The sequence below is a fragment of the Pelobates fuscus genome, chromosome 5 (genome assembly GCF_036172605.1).
Source record: "Pelobates fuscus isolate aPelFus1 chromosome 5, aPelFus1.pri, whole genome shotgun sequence".
NCBI lineage: Eukaryota > Metazoa > Chordata > Amphibia > Anura > Pelobatidae > Pelobates > Pelobates fuscus.
In genome coordinates, this window is record NC_086321.1 from 254543065 (window position 1) to 254565298 (window position 22234).

Consider the following 22234-nt stretch of genomic DNA (forward strand, 5'->3'; position numbering starts at 1 on the left):
AGGCACTTTTTTTTAAAACAAATATATAATTACATACCGCGCCTCACTTCCCAACACTAGTGCCATAAAATTAAAGTTGGTGTAAAGCTGGTGTAGTAAGATTTAACTTAAGGTCAATTCAGCTTAATGTCTACCATGCCTACATGCTCCCCTGTGTTTTCATACTTTTTTTAGGCTCATGATGATCACAACCCTCTGTTAAGTGGATTTACAGCTCCTTTCTGTGATTGTGCAATGATTGTTAATAAAGTTTCTGGGTGGGTAGGGGGTGGGTGGGTACAGGGCCGGCCCATGGCATTGTGCTGCCTGGATCAAAAAATGAAATGCTTACACCAAGCAAAAAGTGCCCACATCCATTATGTTATGTAGTGTGTGTAGTGAATGCAGTGTCTGTGTAGTAGATGCAGAGTGTGTAGGGAATGCATTGTGTGTGTGTATAGTGGATGCAGAGTGTGTGTGTGTGTGTGTATAGTGGATGCAGTGTGTGTGTATATAGTGGATGCAGTGTGTGTGTGTATATAGTGGATGCGGTGTGTGTATATAGTGGATGCAGTGTGTGTGTGTGTGTGTATGTATATGTATATAGTGGATGCACAGTGAGTGTGTGTGTGTGTATAGTGGATGCACAGTGAGTGTGTGTGTGTGTATAGTGGATGCACAGTGTGTGTGTGTATATATATAGTGGATGCACAGTGTGTGTGTGTGTATATATATATATATATATATATATATATATATAGTGGATGCACAGTGTGTGTGTGTGTGTAGTGGATGCACAGTGTGTGTGTGTGTATAGTGGATGCACAGTGTGTGTGTGTGTGTGTAGGAGTGTGTGTGTAGGCATGTGTGTGTAGGCGTGTGTGTGTGTGTGTAGGAGGGAGGGGGTGACAGGTGGCAGAGTGATTGAGGGAGGGAGGGGGTGACCGTAAGGGAGGGGGTGACAGGTGGCAAAGTGACTGAGGGAGGGGGTGACACACTGAGGGAGTGGTTGACAGGTGGCAGAGTGACTGAGGGGGTGACAGAGTGGGTGACAGAGTGGCTGAGGGAGGGGGTGACAGGTGACAGAGTGGGTGACAGGTGGCAGAGGGAGGGGGTGGCAGAGTGAGGGAGGAGGTGACAGGTGGTAAAGTGACTGAGGGAGGGAGGGGGTGACACAGTAAGGGAGGGGTGGCAGAGTGACTGAGGGAGGTAGGTGGTGACAGGTGGTAGAGTGACTGAGGGAGGAAGGAAGTGACACAGTAAGGGAAGGGGTGGCAGAGTGACTGAGGGAGGGAGGGGGTGACACAGTCGGGGGGGGGGGGGGAAATAGTGAGGGAGGGAGGGGATTGTAATTTAAAAAATAGCTTCTTTTTTTTCCCAGGTGGTCCAGTATCTTTGACCCCTGGTGGTCCGGTGGGCTGTCTCCCCAATCTGCCCTGAGAAGCAGAGAGCCAGCACAGTCTGCAGCTCTGCCAGGTGTAAGCTGCAGACTGTGCTGTGTCTCGCGATATCCAGAAGTCTGAACATTGCCATGGTAACCCGTGGCAACGCTCTGATGGGTCAGAGATCGCGAGACGCTGCACAGTCTGCAGCTCACGCACTGTAAGCAAACTGTGCTGGCTCACTGCCTCTCAGGGCAGACTGGAGGGGCCTCACACCCGGCAGCATACCGGCAAGACGCCGGGCCCCCTCCTGGTGTTGGGTCCTCGGTGAGGGACCGAGGACCCGACACAGTCTGCCTGCCCTATGGCAAGTTAGGCGGCCGCGATGCCTTAGTTAAACAGCCGCCTAACTCACCTAATTAGAAAGCTGCCAGCCCGCCCCTGACGGAGTGTAGCCTGAAGCCGTGTCTCCACCGCTGGCTATGGACGGGCCAGCCCTGAGTGGCTACATGATGATGAAAACAAAACAAACAACTAACCTGGTTTATAAGCAATGGAATTAGAAGCTGGAACAGTCTTCTTGTAACACAAGTAGACATTGGATCCCCACTATAAAAATAAGACAGAGAAGCATGAGGAAAGAAAAGATTAAACACAACTTTATTTCTAAAAAGGACGCACAATAAGTGAAACTGTATTCGCGAAATTCAGAACCAGTAATATGTGCCTGGATGGGAGAGAACTCAAGATAGTAAAAGCCCTTTTTGGTAGCTGGCAGGGTCAGAGCAAAAAAGAAGCAATTTGAAGCACAAAAGGAAGTTAAATGGAAAAGATTGCTCATTTGTTAACAAGTGTACATTTATACAGATGGGACATGTGGTTGCTTCAAAAACTAATTTTGCAAAATAACATGCAATGTTTGCAGAAAGCTGCAGAGTCAACACTACGGATAGTGAAAGTTATGGTGGTGAGTATATCAGGCCTTGGTCTTCCTGAATAAGCAAATCTCCCTTACTTTGAGAATGTTAAACCCATGTTTTGGGTTATCTGGTCAGGAATTTTATGAACTAAATAGTAAGATTAAAAAATAATAATAATTATATTAGTAATTAGACAGAAAGAAAGGTTATTTAAAAGTTCATTTTATGGACATATTTCTGCCCCTTTAAAGCTTGCTCACCAGGCCACAGTTGAGGTTCCTGTCCACCTTACAGAAGGTGTGGGGTGGAGTCTCCCCTTTATTAGTAATGATTACACAGATATCAGTCACAGCTAAAGAATTTTGTGTACGTTTCTTAATCGCTCGTCGGTAGGTGATGAATATTCGTGAGGAAGTGGTAGAGCTATTGTTGACATTTGCACATCGTCCATATGGGGTGGCCTTAATGATCTCGCAACCCGCCATGAGACGGTCCTTGCCTTCATATAACACACTGCAAGAGGACAGAAGAATAACAAATAAAAAAAAACACATAATTACATAGTGGCAAAAATGGTCCACCTATGTCCTATGAAATATTTCTTTGTCAAATTATGTACCGGTATTTGCATTTTCTACAAATAATTTTCCACAATTGTCAACAAACAATAGCTACAGAAGCAAACATTACAAACTTTAGTGACTTGACAGATTGTGTCAAGATATGGAAACGTCTCTTTATACTGCAAAATGTTACAATGTGCTCTCTCATATAGTGGATTATCTTGCATTGTCATTCTGTTTAAATACAGAAGTTCCAATTGGCATTTATTCTCATTATTTCGGTTTCCTTTAAAGCAGATGTTAATGTATTTGTATAATAAAGTACTTTAGCAAATTATGCATACATATTAGCTTTAGACAAAGTGATACTTTAGTTGCTAAACTAATTTACCCACAATTCACAGTCAAAGGAATCCCACAGAATGGCACACTTCAGATTGCACCCCAGATATTTAGATTCCGCGCAAGGAAGGAAAGATAATACATATAAATAAAAGCAAGAGGCAGTATAATCATTAAAAGAACACTATAGTGTTAGGAATACAAATATGTATTCCTAACAATCTTATTTATTATTATTGGTATTTATTTAGCACCAACGCATTTCACAGAGCTTTACAATGTTATAAAGGGGGATATTTCACAATGAATGAGAGAATTACAAAATGTTACAGGAATAATAGGTTGATGAGGATGCTGCTCAAATGAGCTTACAATCCTGTGCCCTAATTACCATATAGGCGAAGGAGCCAGTGCTACCAGGGTTAAATTTTTTCAATTTTATTTTTTATGAATTACCCTTTTCCCCCCTCGGAGCGCAGGTCTACTCAGTGAAGCTCTGCCTCTCTGGCTGAGATCATGGAGATTGATTATCTCAACCAATCCAATGCTTTCCCATAGGAAGTCATTGGGAGACTAGGGCACATGAGCGGGAAAATGCTCTCAAAAAATCGTTCAAACCATTTGCCAGAAATAGAGTTTTTACTCTGTAGTTTCATGGAAGCGTCTCTAGTGGCTGTCAGTATGACTGCCATTAGAGGCAGATCAAACCTGCAGAGAAAGCATTGCCATACCTGCAGAAGGGCAATGTTTTCAGCTGCAGGGTTAAAATTGGAGGGACATGGCTCCCACACCACTTCATTGAGATTAAGTGATGTTGTGTCTCTAGTGTCAAGAGGCATAAAGAACTGAAAGAAATAATAAAACATTGCAGTGCTACTTTAACCATATTGCTTTAAAACAAAACAACAACAAAAATGTAGTTAAATAAAAACGAAAATCATGGAACATCAGCTTTGACAGTGCAGTGCCCGTTCCCAGAAAGGCCAATAGGGTAAAACAGTTTACAGCAAACATTTGCCCTGTTAAGCAGATTTGTGACAGCAATCATATTAATTTCCACAGTATTTGCTGAGCTTTAGCTCCATTTCTACATAGCATGTTTACTTGGCAAGCACACGCTATGGTAATCATGTTTTCCAATGGCTACATAAACATACTTTCCCTGCTCTCCATTCACTGATCAACACACGGAAAAAAAACACTGTCTACTTAAAAAAGGGCCATTTATCACTTCATCCATTAGCTCCCATGTTAGAAGTTTTTAGTGTTAATCATTCACACTAGTTTTCCTTAAAGGAACACAAATATGTATTCCTAACTTAGGTGTCTTCCCCCAACCCCTTGCAGGGGATTAACCCCTTCAGGACGGAGTCAATAGTACACGTTCTGATCAAAACAAAACGTAAACAAAAACTGGAATTTGCGCTATATGTCTGTTTACCCGTAGTTCCCCTCTTTCATATTAAATGCACCCACACTTATTATATATAATTTTGTTCAGGAGAAACAGGGCTTTCATTTCATATAAAATATTTGTATTTGAAACAATTTATTATGAATAAAATAAAAAAAAACTGTGAGAAATTTGAATTTTTTTTTTAAATTTGTAGTTCCGCCTCACATTTTAGCTGTAAATGTCATAATACTGTTAGGTTTTACGGCAACAAAATGCACATATTTGTAATCAGCGATGTCTCACGAGTACAACAGTACCCCCCATTAACAGGTTTTATGGTGTTTTGGAAAGTTACAGGGTCAAATATAGAACGTTCCATTTTCAAATTGAAATTTGCCAGATTAGTAATGTTACCTTTGAGACGGTGTGGTAGCCCAGGAATGAGAATTACCCCCATAATGGCATACCATTTGAAAAAGTAGACAACCCAAGGTATTGAACGTGGGGTATGTTTAGTTTTTTTTAGTAGCCACTTAGTCACAAACACTGGCCAAAGTTAGCGTTCATATTTGTTTTTGTGTGAAAAAAGCAAAAAACTAATATTTGGCCAGTGTTTGTGACTAAGTGGCTACTAAAAATGACTGGACATACCCCATTTGCAATACCTTGGGTTGTCTACTTTTGCAAATGGTATGCCATCATGGGGGTAATTCTTATTCCTGGGCTACCATACGGTCTCAAAGGCAACATAACTAATCTGGCAAATTTCAATGTCAAAAAAATGAAATGGAAGCCTTATATGTGACTCTCTAACTTTCCAAAACACCATAAAACCTGTACATGTGGGGTACTGTTATTCTCGGGAGATTTCACTAAACACAAATATTAGTGTTTTAAAACAGTAAAACATATTACAACAATAATATAGTCCATAAAAGTGCCGTTTGTTTGTAAAAATTGCAAAAAACGTCACTTTTACTTAAAATATCATCGTTGTAATACAATTTACCAGTTTTAAACACTAATATTTGAGTTCAGCGAAGTCTCCCGAGTAAAACAGTACCCCCTATGTACAGGTTTTATGGTGTCTTGGAGAGTTACAGGGTCTAATATAGTGCATGCGAATTAAATTCTCTGCACTTTCTCCCTGTGTTGTCAGGCATGTCAATCAAATTTTAATTAATCAAATGACATAATTATGTTAAAAAATTACTTAAATATACACGTAGAATTTTAATATATATGCATTTATAGGTATATAAATTCTACGTGTATACTAATGTAATCTTTTATGTAATTATATGTATTTATCTCTCTATATATATTTGCGGTTATTTGTATTTTATATATAGATAGATATATATAGAATGTCATTCTAAGTGTATTCTGTTTCCAATATATATATATTAATAACAAAATACAGTTAGAATGAAATTACATGAATATATAATTTATTTTATATTTTGTTTCAATATTTTATTTATTTATTTAATTATTTTATTTATTTATTATTGTAATTATGCGTATATATATATAATATATATATGTAGATCTATTATATATATAATATATATACATATTATATATATGTAACGTCATTCTAAGTGTATTTTAATATTAATATATATACTAATATTAATATTAAAATACATTACGTATGACGTTACATATATATAATATGTATATATATTATATATATAATATATATACATATTATATATATATAAAAAGGCATTTAATTTATTTTATAACATTTTAATATTTATTTTTTTACACTACCTACCAGCAGGGGGACTGTCTAATATTTTAAACAGTCCCCCTGCTGGCAGATCCATAGCCAGCTATAGGGGGCCATGTGATCGCTCTTTGAGAGCGATCACATGGCCCCCGGGGGCCTCATTTGCCGGAGGGGGGCTGCCTGGGCTCTCAGACAGCCCCCCAGAAGAGGATCGCGGCAGAGGTGAGTACACCTCTGCTCCTGGGGCTGCAAGCCGTTACGGCGTTCTATGCCGCCGCAACGGCTTTAAAGCCCTTTAAAGCCGCGACGGCATAGAACGCCGTAACGGCGTTAAGGGGTTAAAGGGTAAGATTTATTTACCTTGCAATCCGCGGAGGACTGGTCTCCGTGCTACAGCCTTGCCTCCCCCTGGCTGAGGTCATAACTCTCAATGATCTCAGCCAATCCAATGCATTGGGAGGCAAGTGCACATGCAAGGCTGCACCAATTAAATGCTTCCTAGGAAAGTAATTTGAGCTATGACAGGGTTCAATTTTTACTTTAGTGCCACTAGAGACATGTTAAACCTACAAGGAAAACATTGCCTTTCAGTTGCAGGGCATACCGCCCAGTCCATTTCATGTACTTCGCAAAATAAAAAAAAATAAAAAAAAAAATACTTTAAAACCAATATATTATTTACTATTTAAAATACTAAACTTTCGGTTTACAAGATATCACTCTCTCATGGTGCTCCTCCTACCTCTCCCAGCGCTCTTTCAGTGTTTCTTTCTCTGGCTCTGCTTCTTCTCCCCAACTCCTCTCTGTTGTTGTCCCCCAAGGTTCAGTCCTTTGTCCCCTACTGTTCTCCATCTATACTGCCTCCCTTGGTAAACTCATTAGCTCCTTTGGCTTCCAATGTCATTTCTATGCAGATGACACGCAAATCTACCTGTCCTCTCCTGGTCTCTCCCTGTCCCTCTTGATTAGTGTCTCTGACTGCCTTTCTGCTATTTCTAACTGGATGGCTGCCCACTTCCTTAAACTCAACTTGACCAAAACTGAAATTCTGGTCTTTCCTCCCTCAAGTGTTGCTACTCCATGTCTGTCTGTTTCCAAGTCAACGGTGCTAACATCAGCTCCACCATGCAGGATCGCTGCCTAGGTGTTCTCTTTGACTCCGACCACTCATTCACGTCTCATGTTCAGTCTATTGCCAAATCCTGCCGCATCCATCTTAAAAACATTGTGCGCATCCGACCCTACTTAACGCCAGATGCGACTAAGGTGCTGGTCCATTTCACTGTCCTTTCTCGTCTTGACTACTGTAATCCGCTTCTCAGTTGTCTTTTGTGCTCCCAACTTGCCCAGTTACAGTCCATAATGAAGGTGACGACGAGGCTCATCTTCCTGTCTGCCCGCACCGCCCACGCCTTCTGTCAGTCCCTACATTGGCTTACCGTAAGATATAGGGCTCAATTTAAAATTCTGGTTCTTGCTTTCAAATCTCTACATAATGCTGCTCCCACCTATCTATCCTCCCTAATACACAAGTATTACCCGTCTAGGCCCTAACGCTCTGCTTAAGACTTATGTCTATCTTCTGTCCGTATTCCCACCTCTGATGATCAATTGCTAAAATACCATTACACAGCAGCAAACAGATATTTGAAGCTGCTGGTGCCTCTGGAGTCCCACGGACATCAAGGTGTAGATTCCTCCAGAGTCTTGCAACTGTGCATAAACCTTCTATTCGATTAAAGGGACTCTCCAGGGAGGTGATTTTACTCACCTCATTCCAGCGCCGGGAGCCTCGTGAAGCCGCGCCCCCTATTTCGTCAAAATGACAAAATAGGCGGGCGCGAGCAGGGAGCAATCAGACGCTTCCATTTGGAAGCGTCATTGCTCCCTTGTGCACATGCGCGGCTTTGCCGCACATGCGCACATACTTCAGAGGACGGCATTCATGCCGCCCTCTGAAGTGCTGAGCGCACTACCGCGCATGCACGCGGTGTGCGCGGCTGCGAGCTGAGCTGAGTGACAGCTCAGCTCGCGGTCTTTGCCCGACCCCTCCTCCGCTGACAGGCTGGAGAGAGAAGGCGCGCACACAGTGCCTTCTCTCTCCTGAACACATCAGACGTATTTTAATACATCTGACGTGTAGAGGTCCTTTTTAGGGCCCTGCGTGATAGGAAGTCCCTCTGGTGGCCGTCTGAGTGACGGCCACTGGAGGTATTCCCATCAATCAATGTAAACACTGTATTTTCTCTGAAAATACAGTGTTTACATGAGAAAGGCTGCAGGGAGCTATAGATCTCACCTGAACAACTACATTAAGCTGTAGTTGTTCAGGTGACTATAGTGTCCCTTTAAGTAGTGGATGGTTGGTGGACGGCCACCCTGTTCCAACAAGGCTGCAACGTCAGCAAAGCGGTGGTGGAGTCTTGTTTTGGGCCGGAATCATGGGAAGAGAGCTGGTCGGCCCCTTTAGGGTCCCTGAAGGTGTAAAGATGACCTCTGCAAAGTATGTGGAGTTTCTGACTGACCACTTTCTTCCCTGATACAGAAGGAAGAACTATGCTTTCCGTAATAAAATCATCTTCATGCATGACAATGCACCATCTCATGCTGCAAAGAATACATCTGCATCAATGGCTGCTATGGGGATAAAAGGAGAGAAAGTCATGGTGTGGCCTCCATCCTCCCCTGACCTCAATCCTATTGAGAACCTTTGGAGCATCCTCAAGCAAAAGATCTATGAGGGTGGGAGGCAGTTTACATCCAAACAGCAGCTCTAGGAGGCTATTCTGACATCTTGCAAACCAATTCAAGCAGAAACTGTCCAAAAACTCACAAGTTCAATGGATGCAAGACTTGTGAAGCTGCTATCAAATAAGGGGTACTATGTTAAAATGTTACGTGACCTATTAAAATGTTTAAAAAGTTAAAATGTTGTTATAAGTTTGATTAAAATAGCTTTTGATTTCAGTAAATATGCTGCAAACACAACAAATGACCATTTTCAGTTCTTTACAACCTATAAAGTGTTTTGAAACTTACTGTGCGTAATAATTTGAAACAGTGCATTGTAAGTTTTTTATGTTTAAAAAAAAAATGCTGTTATCATTAGGAGGCTCCACCCTCGATGGGACACGTGACTCGTATCGTCACGTGACGCATGCCGTGTAGGAAACGGCAAGTGGGGCGTTGCTAAGCAGCGTAATGCGGACTTTACACCGGTAGTGTATTAAACATATATTCAAGCTGGCTACTGTATATTATATTGAATCATTTTAAAGACATCTAATATCTCAAAAAATGTATCTAATTGTCACAAGATAGCACAAATTAATCTAGAAAGTTCATAAATAAGAATAATAACGCATACATCTATAAAAATATGTATACATATAATGCAATAAAAAATATCACAATTGTCGGGGGCGGGGCCGGACCGCCATGCTGAGTGGAAGCATGGAGACAGAGCTCCTGAAAAAAGCTAGAGTTTATGGCCCTATCGATCGGCAAAACGCTTATTAACAGCCAGAAACTTGTACCCCAGTTCGTGAGGCAACCCTGGTCCCGAGGTGAGGCTTGCCACGCGGTTCTAGTCCCTCTGGGGGCGATCCCAGCTGACCGTGATGGAGACCGCCCGGGCGGTGAGTGGGGTGGACGGCCGCCGCCCAGCTATCCTGCCCACCAGCGGTATAGCTGAAACGCAAGGCTATGGACCGGCGGGGGTGATCCCAGTCCCCACCCTGTGACCCAGACAAGTGCCGCAAAACCAGCGAGAGACCGCTCCCAAAATGGCGGAGACCACGCGGCGCCCACGAAGTGAGGGCCGCCGGACGCACCCTCCTCTCTTGCTCCCACACAGGCGGAACAATGACCGCACCAACAAGGGCACCAACGAAGAAACACTTACCTCGCACAAGCTGAGGAGGAGCAGCGTGGCAGCTTGAGACACCAGCGCAACTTTGAACCCGAAGGAGGAACACAACACAAGGCCTCAGACCAACCTGACACACAGCCCAGTTCCCAGTGGGGAGCTTGAAACGGAGGATTGAGCTTGTGTATACCCACCTATGTAATTCTAATGCCTATCCAAGCATGTATGTACATCCTAACTACACGTGTTTGTACCTTTCATGTCATTATCAAAAAAAATGTGCAGTTTACACTGCCACATATCTGTAACACTATGAAAATGCCTGCAGTTGCTGTCGTGGCTCTGCATGAACACTGTTATCTGATGCACAAACCAAAATAAAGAATTAAAAAAATATATATATATCACAATTGTGAATTGTGATGTCAGTTGCTAAATCTTTACTATGTTAAAGGATTCGACTTCTCCAGTTAGAACTTTTTTAACTTTACAAACATTTTACAGTGAACATATTTTTCTCTAGGGAAAAACAAAACACTAAATGCCTATAGGGGCAATTGCAGTTAAAGTGAACCTATCATGATAGGTTTCCTTTAAGGTTACTACCTCTGCACAGCTCTGATAAATATACATTATGTAGGTTTTATTTTTAACATAATCCTTACACTGGCTGCAAAATTAACGTAGGAAAGGAAAACAAATGGAAAATGGACAGAATATATGTAATGGGCGCGTCCACTAGTGGTGATTCATTTCAGGTTTTTTTTGGTGCTAATGTATAGCGAACTGACAAAAATCACATTCCTTCCACTGCTTGCTTTTCCGTTTCTCCTGTCAAATGCTCTGGAGGTTAAAAAAGAATATCTGCACGATCATAAAATTAGCATGGAAATGCTGAGGTGCAAATTAGCTGGCCAGCAAAAGCGGTGCCAAATGAACAGTACATGTGGATTTCCAACTGATAACAAATGTACACTTACACCATTAAAAACTACAGACTATAATATGTAACACAGATCATAAGCAAAACACATGGGGAAAATACTATTAGAAAGACAAATACATAGACTGAAACGAATTCTGAAAGGGAAAGCCAAACTATAAATTAAATTACACAAGACTGCTAAAATGTTCCATTTTGCGTGACAGCTGTTATGCATAAGAAAGTTTCAGATTTTCATTAAGTCAAAGATCAATTGAGGTTATTTTTAAAGGGCAAAAATAGTGGAGGCAAGTGTGGAGTGAAATCACTATGGAGAAATCAATTTTTTTTAATTTCCACTTTTAGAACAGACTAGAAGTATAAATCAATGGTATATTACAGAGTACTGCTAATATACAGGCTTGCAAAAGTGGTGTTCCAAATTTTTCTTCCTGACCCCGTTTAGTCCATAACATACATTTTTGTGTCAACTTTAAACAGCTGTTTTGTTGTTTCTTTACCGAATTGGTTTAGTTTTTTTGAAATGAATAAAAACAGGTATCCAGTAGTTAAATGAAATGGTACTCACAAGAATGGAGCAGGCAGACTGCTCCTTGATGATAGGTGTATGTGGAATAATCCCCACCAAGGATTGCTTGGAGTCCAGAGGTAGAAGATGCCAAGTAAAAGTAGAGTGTATATAAAGATTATTGGCACAAGCGAAAAAATGACCAAAAGAATCTTTAATATATAAAATACACAATATAAATGTCCATAAACGCGTTTCGCCTATAATGGCTTTATCAATATTCCATATTTTTCGCTTGTGCCAATAATCTTTATATACACTCTTTTACCTGGCATCTTCTACCTCTGGACTCCAAGCAATCCTTGGTGGGGATTATTCCACCTACGCTATCATCAAGGAGCAGTCAGCCTGCTCCATTCTTGTGAGTACCATTTAGTTTATTTATTTTATTTCCTCATAATTTTTATACAGAGAACACTATTGGTTGTGTCTTTTTATTCTCTTTGAGTGCCATTTTACCCCTGAAGAAAAGAAAGCTGCATTATATCCTACAAGCGGGGATCTAAACCGCTGTACGCTCTCCACACTAGAGCTAGTTATAGCTCTATTAAATGTGGGTGCTATACTATTTTTTCTTTATCTGTTACACTCTAGTGAACATATTACACTATTTTGGTTATTTGTTTTATCTTTTCATATCATTGGATTTACCTGAGGAAGGACAACGAGGACACTGTTCCCAACTCATCATTGTATAGACCAGGGGTAGGCAACCTTTTAGCAGCACTGTGCCGATATAGGATTGTGATGTCCCGCAGCGTGCCGGTCCTATTTTTTTTTTTTAATCGAGGTGTGTATGCTGCCGTATTCTGCTTGTGTTATTTTTTCTGTAATTGCTTTGTGTCGTTGTATTTGTGCATATATGCAGGGCCGTCTTTAATAGTGACTGGACCCTGGGCAAAGCATTTGCTTGGGGCCCCCTGGACCCTGTCCCCCCTCCCCAGGCATGCAATCACGTCCTCCACCTCAACGCAGTGGCGGACCTAAAGTAGAGAGGTGCAAGAGTTTTTGGGGGTCTCCCTGTTGCACGGGTGATTAAAAGGTAGATCCCCATCTGTCGTGCAACTCCAGAATGCATTGACAGCTGGGGCTCTACCATTTACCCATGTTTGCAGGTCTGTATTTAGCACTAAGCAGTTTTTGTGTGTTTGAATGTAAACAGGTTTTTGTATTGGATATGTTTGTTTGTGGTGTTGGCGTGATTGCAAGCATGTATTTGTGTAGTGTTGTTTTTTTAATGCAGGGGTGTATTTACATATAATTTTGGTGTGTAACACAGACATGTGTTTGTACATAGTGTTGAAATTTGAATGCAGGGGTGTATTTGTGTGTAGTGTTAGTGTGTGAATGTTGAGATGTATGCACATATACACACACACACAGATATATACACACTGAAATGCGCGCACACACACACAGATACACACACAGACATACTGACGCGCACACACACAGATATACTGACACACATACAGACATGCTGACATACAAACATACTGACACACACACAGATATACTGATACACACAGACATACTGATACACATACTGACACACACAAAGACATATTGACACATACTGACACACAGACACACACACACAGATATACTGACACACAAACATGACACTCACACACACTGACAGATATACTGACACAGACATACACTTTAAAACCAACCCTCCAGTTTCCTACCTTTCCTACTGGTGGCTGAAAGGTGTTGGGAGTTGGGGTCTAGCGCTCGCGGCCAGCCCCCCTCCAATCTGCCTACTCTTCTTTCCCGCGCGCTCCTCTCTTTGTGGGAGGAAGTGGTGCGTGGCCGTCACTTCCTCCCAGCCGCTGCCGAAAAGCAAGGGGCCCACTCCCGCTGTTAAAGCGCCTTAGCGTGCGACCGGGCCCCTGCTGACAGAAGCCCACCAGGTGGTCCTTTGTGCATGGGCCACCCGGTGGGCCTCCTTAGTGTGCGGACTACCGGCCAGAGGGTTAGAAATTGTTGAGGCCAGCAGGGCTCACGGTGCAGCTGGCCAGTTTGCCCTGCATTAAAGACGGCCCTGCGTATATGAGCTATTATTTTGTATATGTTCATGAGTAGTTTATGGTATTGTGTATGATACATATGAATGTGGGCTGTGTATGGGGGCTGCTTGTGGAATTGTGTGTGTGTGTGTGTGTGTGTGTGTGTGTGTGTGTGGATGGATATGTCACAGTGTGTGTGTTTGGTAGTGTGTGGGGGCTGTTTGAGGTATTGCATGTGGGGTTGTGTGTATGCATGTGGATTGTTAGTGGTGTTTCATTTGTGCGGATTGTGTGTATGTTTGTGTCTGGGCTGTCCGTATTATTTGTATCATGGGAGGGTTATTCTGCATTTCTGTGTATATCTAGCAGTGTGGGTGCCTTCCAGTGGGGACTAGGCCGGCCAGGTACATGTCAAGGACAGGAGCTGCAACAGCAACTGCGAGCTGCTCTATTACAGTGTGGATTCCTATTCACAGGTGCTGGGAGGAAGTGATCTGAGATCACTACCTCTACGTGCTGCATTGCATAAATTGAGGATTGTCCTTCACCACCTTTTCGGATTAGCAGATATCTGAAGTTTTACTGGGACTCCTGATAGGCCAGATCCTGTTTGGCTCTAGCAGCCTTGAGTGCCGTGCAAAGACACCTTGAGTGCCGTGCATGGCACTAGTGCCGTAGGTTGCCTACCCCTGGTATAGACTATCTAAAGAAGATCCATTCAGCTAAGACTTTATTTATTTTCATTTGGACTTTCTCTTTTATTTGGACTATTTTTATTTTATTTACGGACTCATTTTTTATTGGTTTTATTTGGCGCAGCTTTTATATTTTATTTTATTTCATTGTGTTCTAAGGGATTCCCTTTTAAAGTTGCTGCCTTGTTCTGTTTTAAAGCGCTAACCCTTTTTTCTCCCTTTTTTATCCAGTAGTTAGATTTAAATATAGATACCTAGCCAGACAGAGATACGTCCCCTACTGAAATGAGATGTACTTTCCAATGCATCAACAGTGAACTGCAGAAACTCTGTGCACAGGTGCAGTATTGCTGCTATCAGCTTATTTTCTATTATCTAATAATTAGATATAATGAATGCAACTATTGTGGGAGGCTGAATGTCTAATCCCAAAGGCCTCTGCCGGACAGGTGTTCACAGGTAAAATTAAACTCTATTGATCACAATGAAAGTCTCCTGATTGGTGGAGCCTCTTTTTGGTTAGTGAGGGGCTTTCCTCTCAATTAGGTGGTGTGGGTGCAGTGGCCATGCAGTTTAAACCCTTCAAAGTAAAATTTAGTAGTTTTGCAGAAACCACAATGTTTACCTTTAAGGGTTAAACACCCTTCTAGTGGCTGTCATACTGACAGCCGCTAGAAGTGCTTCTGCTGGACCGACTGGTCAAAACTGCAGCTCAAAGGAAAGCATAAGCATTTAATACTGACCTATGAGAAGCAGAGCTCACAGCACGTGTGCATTTGGTCCCCAAGGCTCCCCTATGAGGACATTGGATTGAACGAGGAAGCAATGCCTCCTTGTTGACAGCACTTGCTGGAGGTGGAGGTCAGCAGTACCGAAAGTCTCAGGGCTGGAAAAAGGTGAGTAAAATCCTTTTGGATGTACATAATATTGAAAGAAGAATACATTGGTAACCAATTAATATACCGATTGCTAGGTTTATATTTGACAAAACTAATTGAGTGCTTCAGAAGACAGGATAGATCTTGGATTGTGTTTTATAAACTGGAAACATTTTGTCACTATCATCAGCAAGCATTGCCTCGCAGCCTTGTGAGAGAGGAAGCCATGATCTGAAAATCAGAGTAAAACATTCCTATGCAAACATCAATGTGTACAAAAGGGCAACCCATTTTAATTTTCCCACAGGAAGTAAGGCTTTATTTTTCTCTGCTCTGTTTATTACAACAGAAAATAGAATGACTCACGTACATCCTTATCTTTCACATTTAAAAACCTCAGGTCATAGATCACACTGATACAACTGAAACATCCAAGTCCAAGTTTGTGAGTGACATGCCAACAAGTGCAACCTGTTTTCGCTGACCGCCAAAACAGTACTGGAAGGTCACATGTAGTGAATACTTTAGCAAGTGTCTTACAAGTACAACTTATAAAGGGAACAGTAAAGCTAAAAGCAAAATCGGTTTACCAATACACTTTCTATCTGTGTAAGAAAGCTTTTTTTGTGTGTGTTTTAACAGGTGATCTAAAGCGTACTTTCTCTTGCTCTCGGGTATGACCAAAAATGTTTAAACAATACAATCCTAGTACAATGCTAAATCATGAATACATTTAGCTCTGTCATTTAAAAAAGCCCAAGCCTTCCATAAATATAGATGATAATAAGCCCAGGCCTCCCATTTATAAATCCTGCCCATGCTAACATAAAAACCAAAGCAAAAAAAAAAAAAACATGAATTTTATTTGAGTGTGGATTTAGTGTCCTGCTTGAGGTTATGCCACGAGGCTTTAGATACCGACATTGTATTGAAAAAAACAGTGCTTCACCTGCATAGTAGTTGGCAAATCAATCTAGCTTGTGTAGAAGGTTAAAATATAGATTATTTAGATTTTCATAAATCATATAAAATGGGAAGACAAAAAGGGAAGAAAGTAAATCAAGAAGCCACAAAGATAACATCTAATAGCAGAACAAAGTATCCAAGGCAAAATAACAATACATTACGGATCTCATAGGAGCCACGTATAAGGAAAAACTCCAGAGCAGTAAAGCACTTAAACCTCCTGTAGTACTTTATATGTGACATGGGTGTACTTTTTTTTTTTTTAATGCAGATTTCAATAGATATTGGCACTTTCATTAATTTGTCTTGTTACACCGCTGACTGTCAGACAACCAATCCTGTTACTTCCTGGTTGTATAGTTCTATGGAGTCAATTGCACCTGTCTTGCAAATATATATGTCTCATTAAACTGCTTTGGGAAGTCTGTGATTGGAAAGCCACAGAAAGTCTGGGCGAGGTTATAAGGGGAAGGCTTTTAAAGGATTCAAACAAGAGACTTGAAAGTGTGTGTGTGGGTTTTTGGGTTTTTTTTTGCAATGAAAAAAAAATATAATTAAATACATGCATAATTTTAATTGGATGTAGATCTACAAAACAGAGATGTTCCGTTGAAAACCATGTGTTGGAAAATAATTAAATATGAGAACCAAGTAATTTTGACTGAGGTCTAAGGAAAAAAAGACAAAACTGTGGAAAATATGAGAAGGGAGGGAGGGTTAGCAAGGTCACTGCAACCTTAGGGGTGATTAAAATAGGAGAGAAAGAAGATGCCCAAAAATTATGCTGCCAGATCTCGATGAAACGAGGAGGTAATAAAAGGGGGGGGGGGGGGGGGGACTGTATGTTGTGAAGAAGTGAAGCTTAGGATGTGCAACGTTTGAAAAATAGATAAAGAGAGAGTATTATGAAAGCAGTATGCACGTAGTCAGCCAGTGGTCCCAAATCTTGTCGGTTTATCCATGTCTGGAGCTTCCTTGTCAGAACTCTACTGTATGCCCATGTAGATAATAAACATGTATAGGTATGATAGACAGATAGATAGACAGATAGACAGATAGACAGATAGATAGATAGATAGACAGGAATTTTAACATTTAAAAATAAATTAAAAAATGAGTAGCGGATGTTCAGGAAATCTAGTGCTTATAGAAAGGAAACCACTCTTCCTCAATTTATTGTTAGCATGGACAATTATTATAACACAGTTTTATGTTAATCTCCCAATTAAACACATAGGACTACTTACTACACTTTCTTATCAACAGAATACAACAAAAACATACTACAAAAGTTTCAGACTTTCAGAAAGTTTGTAACAGCATTAATTTGCAGAATATGCCACTCAGTCTCATACACATGAAAGAGATACAATGCTGCTTTTTGTAGCTACTAGGTTCAATAGCTGCCATAACAACATAGAGCAGCATGACGCAACACTACATAAACTTCCACTGTCTCAGAATGAATGAAAAACACTTTTCAATGAATGTCAACACATACACACACCATGTTTTGTGTACCTTAAATTTTGTGTTACTTTTTTTCTGTCAATCAGTTTTCATTGAGTGGTATACAGAGGTCCCACAGCCACTTTTGCAAAGTCAGTATTATAAAGGTAAACATTCATCATAATATACTTGTTGCCACAATATGTACAAAAGACAATTCCTCATTTTAAGATAAGGAAAACGCAATTGACATAAAGCACAATAGTAGAAAGAAAACTAGGTCAGGTAAAATGCTAGTACGGAAGCACAAGGCATGTGAAAAGAAAAAGGCAAATTATTAGGCCAACAAACGTAAGTGGATTGTCATCCTATTTCCATCCTGGGTAAGATGTTAGGGCAAGTCCACTCAATACGACATGGCAACAGCAACATAGCCCAGGAATCTCGTCATACCAGCCCTGGGTCTGAAAAGGCACCATCACCAGATGGTAGGTATTGAACAATGTCAGAGACGCTCACTGGTGCAGCAGAGCCCACAATGACAGACTTGGTCATATATTTATAGGATGTCTGTAAATACAGACAGGGATTTGCATCATGTTGCCACTTGGCCATCTTGTGAGATGCACACACACTCCTCTGGGAGAAGGTACAGTCCATCATGAATCTTGTGTTACTTTATGTTGAGTCCAAAAAAGCATGCAGGAATTGCCTTAAAAATCAGAAGATATTGTAGTAAGCTCTTCAAAATAATATACAGTTGTGCACTAACGTTTGCATACCCTGGCAGAAATTGTATTATTTTGGCATTGATTTTGAAAATATGACTGATTATGCAAATTAATATGTATTTTATTGAAGGACAGTGATCATATGAAGCCATTTATTATCACATTGTTGTTTGGCTCCTTTTTAAATCATAATGATAACAGAAATCACCTAAATGGCCCTGATTAAAAGTTTACATACCCTTGAATGTTTGGCCTTATTACAGACACACAGGGTGACACACAGGTTAAATGTCAATAAAAGGTTAATTTCCCACACCAGTGGCTTTTTAAATTGCAATAAGTGTCTGTGTATAAATAGTCAATGAGTGTGGTGGCTCTCACGTGGATGCACTGAGCAGGCTAGATTTCTAGGCATGGGGAGCAGAAGACTTTGTAAAGATGGGAAAGGGCAGGGGCGGACTGACCACTCGGGCAATTCGGTCACTGACTGAGGGCCCGTGGCAGTCAGGGGCCCGGATGCATAGACAGGTGCTTGGATCTCCCATCTGGCCCAGCATTAGTTTTTGTGCTTTATTCCAGCAATAGTTGCAGGCCCCTGCCTGTGGGGAGTCTGCAACTATCGCAAAATATCAGCTCCTAACTACCTCCGCAGTGTGACACCTGGCGTGCAGCACGCGTGTTCCCCCTCTCAGGGCTCCTCACTCTCCCAGCGCTGTGCAGGCACTCTGTGTTGAGCGAGAGGAGGGGAAAGCATGTGACATCACATCCTCTGCTCTCATTCCACACATGCAGAGCAGCCTCAACACAGCTACAAGAGGAGCAGCACCTGGGAGACAGAGAGAGGGAGAGCTGAATGCATGCAGCCAGCCAAGAGGATACAGACACAAAAGGTGGGTTGGGGTGAAATAGGACATAGATATGTGGGTCTGTAGGTGTAAATATGGTGGGGTGGGACATAGATATGTGGGTCTGTGGGTGTAAGTATGGTGGCATATGACAGATATGTGGGTCTGTGGGTGTGAATAGGGTGAGGTGGGAGAGATAAATGTGGGTGTAAATAGGGTGAGGTAGGAGAGATAAATGTGGGTCTGTGGGTGTAAATAGGGTGAGGTGGGAGAGATAAATATGGGTGTAAATAGGGTGAGGTAGGAGAGATACATGTGGGTCTGTGGGTGTAAATAGGGTGAGGTGGGACATAGATATGTGGGTCTGTGGGTGTAAATAGGGTGAGGTGGGAGAGATAAATGTGGGTGTAAATAGGGTGAGGTAGGAGAAATAAATGTGGGTCTGTGGGTGTAAATAGGGTGAGGTGGGACATAGATATGTGGGTCTGTGGGTGTAAATAGGGTGAGGTGGGAGAGATAAATGTGGGTGTAAATAGGGTGAGGTAGGAGAGATAAATGTGGGTCTGTGGGTGTAAATATGGTGAGGTGGGAGAGATAAATGTGGGTCTGTGGGTGTAAATAGGGTGAGGTGGGAGAGATAAATGTGGGTCTGTGGGTGTAAATAGGGTGAGGTAGTTGAGATAAATGTGGGTCTGTGGGTGTAAATAGGGTGAGGTGGGACATAGATATGTGGGTCTGTGGGTGTAAATAGGGTGGCATAGGACATAGATATGTGGGTCTGTGGGTGAAAATAGGGTGAGGTGGGAGAGAGAAAGGTGGGTGTAAATAGGGTGAGGTGGGAGAGAAATATGGGTCTGTGGGTGTACAATTGGGATGAGTGTAAGGTGTCAGAAAAAAAAGAGGAGAGACAGATCACACATTAGGGAAGATAGAGAGTCAGAGACACATAATGAAAATAAAATCGTATTCAAAAGAAAGAAATTGCATGCAAACACACCACTGAAGTCATGCACATGGTGACACACTGCTTATTTGTTTTTACAGACTGATAATCTACAGGCATATAGTTTTGCATTCACACACATACTGACACTCCTCACAAATAGAGTACTACAGTCACACACTGATACTGACTGCTCAAATAAATACAAGAACATTCTGAACATTAATACACTCAAACATTCACACACCAACAATCCACTTAATCTACACACACAGCTTCTTCCACACAAATACATTTGAGATCCCTACATATACATAGACACAAACACTACACACAAGTACACTCACTCCTAGGCACACTGACACTTCATACAAATATACTCCTGCATTCACACAACTAATTTGAATACCAATATACCCCTGCATCCACGTGCCATAATTCCCTATGAATCATGGCTGTCAAACTTGGGGAGCCGCATGCGGCCCACAACTAATATGTTTGCAGCCCACGGTGAGGTTGTGCTGAGTGTAAGCTCTCCCTGCTCAGCTTCCCGCAGTGATGCCGGGAGCCGGAATGTGACGTCACATTCCAGCTCCCGGCATCACTCTGCGGCGCGCGAGGGAGCTGAGCAGGGAGAGCTCAATATCAATGCTCCCTTGCTGCCTGTTTGCCGCCCTGCTTGCCTGAATGTACACCTGCCCAGAAGTCCCACTAGACACCAGGTGAGAAATCCACCCAGCTCTCCCAAAGTTAGGGAGGCTGGATGGATTGAAATTAAAATAATAATAAAAAGTGTTGGGGGGAAATGTGTGTATGGGTGTATGGCTGCCTGTTTGTGTGTGGCGGTGTGTATTCCTGTCTGTGCGTGTGCATGGCTGTCTGTGTGTATGTGTATATGGCTGTCTGTCTGTGTGTGTGTATTGCTGTATATATGGCTGTCTGTGTGTGTATATATGGATGTGTGTGTGTCTCTGTCAGTGAGCCTGTGTGTCTGAGTGATTGTGTGTGTCTGTGAGTGTGGGTGTCTCTGAGGGAGCCTGTTTGTCAGTTAGTGTGTGTCTGTCAGTGAATGTGTGTGTCTGTGAGTGCATTTGTGTGTTTGAGTGATTCTGTGTGTCTGTGTATGTCTGTTAGTGAGTGTGTCTCAGTGAGATTGAGTGAGAACAGGGGCAGGGGTAGACAGAGGGACTAGGATTTAGTAGACAAAGGGGGACTGGGATTTAGTAGACGAGGGGGTACTGGGATTTAGTAGACGAGGGGGTACTAAGATTTAGTAGACGAGGGGGTACTAAGATTTAGTAGACGAGGGGGTACTAAGATTTAGTAGACGAGGGGGTACTAAGATTTAGTAGACGAGGGGGTACTAAGATTTAGTAGACGAGGGGGTACTAAGATTTAGTAGACGAGGGGGTACTAAGATTTAGTAGACGAGGGGGTACTAAGATTTAGTAGACGAGGGGGTACTAAGATTTAGTAGACGAGGGGGGGGGCTGGGATTTAGTAGAGGGGATCGCCGTTTGTTTTTTTAATAGTGTAATTTTCAAAATAAACCTACGTTTCTATGAAAATGTACATTTTTGTTTTTTAGCGGCCCACTTAAACTTAAACCTTGTTTATTTGGCCCTTGCTAGCCTTTTAGTTTGACATGCTTGCTATAAATAAACCCTTGAATTCACAGATATGTTTTACATTCTAATAAACTTCCTGTTTTCATACACAAACAGCTCCTGCATTTTATACTTTCTGGGTTTCACATATATCAGCATTACACAAATACATACTTTGACTCATACAATTGTACTTTGATACTACATAAATATTCTTGCAGTAGACATAATTCATCCCTCCATTTACACACAGGTTTTAACTAAACTCAAATATATCCTTGAATTCACACCTATTGATATTCTACAAACACACATGCATTCATAATGGCACAATAAACAGAAACGACCATTCACAATGATTTTAAATGCTCAATGCAAACATGCATTGATAATCATATGCATCAAAAGT

At 41.6% G+C, this 22234-nt stretch overlaps 1 protein-coding gene across 3 annotated transcripts in view; it reads right to left on the reverse strand.

Annotated features, from left to right (window-relative positions):
• Positions 1-22234, reverse strand: part of DENND4C (DENN domain containing 4C) — a 100671-nt gene that overhangs the window by 42991 nt on the left and 35446 nt on the right. For all 3 annotated transcript variants that reach the window (XM_063455233.1, XM_063455234.1, XM_063455232.1), the window contains exons 3-4: positions 2542-2794; positions 1901-1970 (exon numbers count right to left, since the gene is read on the reverse strand). In XM_063455233.1, the coding sequence (XP_063311303.1) occupies positions 1901-1970; positions 2542-2794 (323 nt within the window). The remainder of the gene's footprint in view (positions 1-1900; positions 1971-2541; positions 2795-22234) is intronic.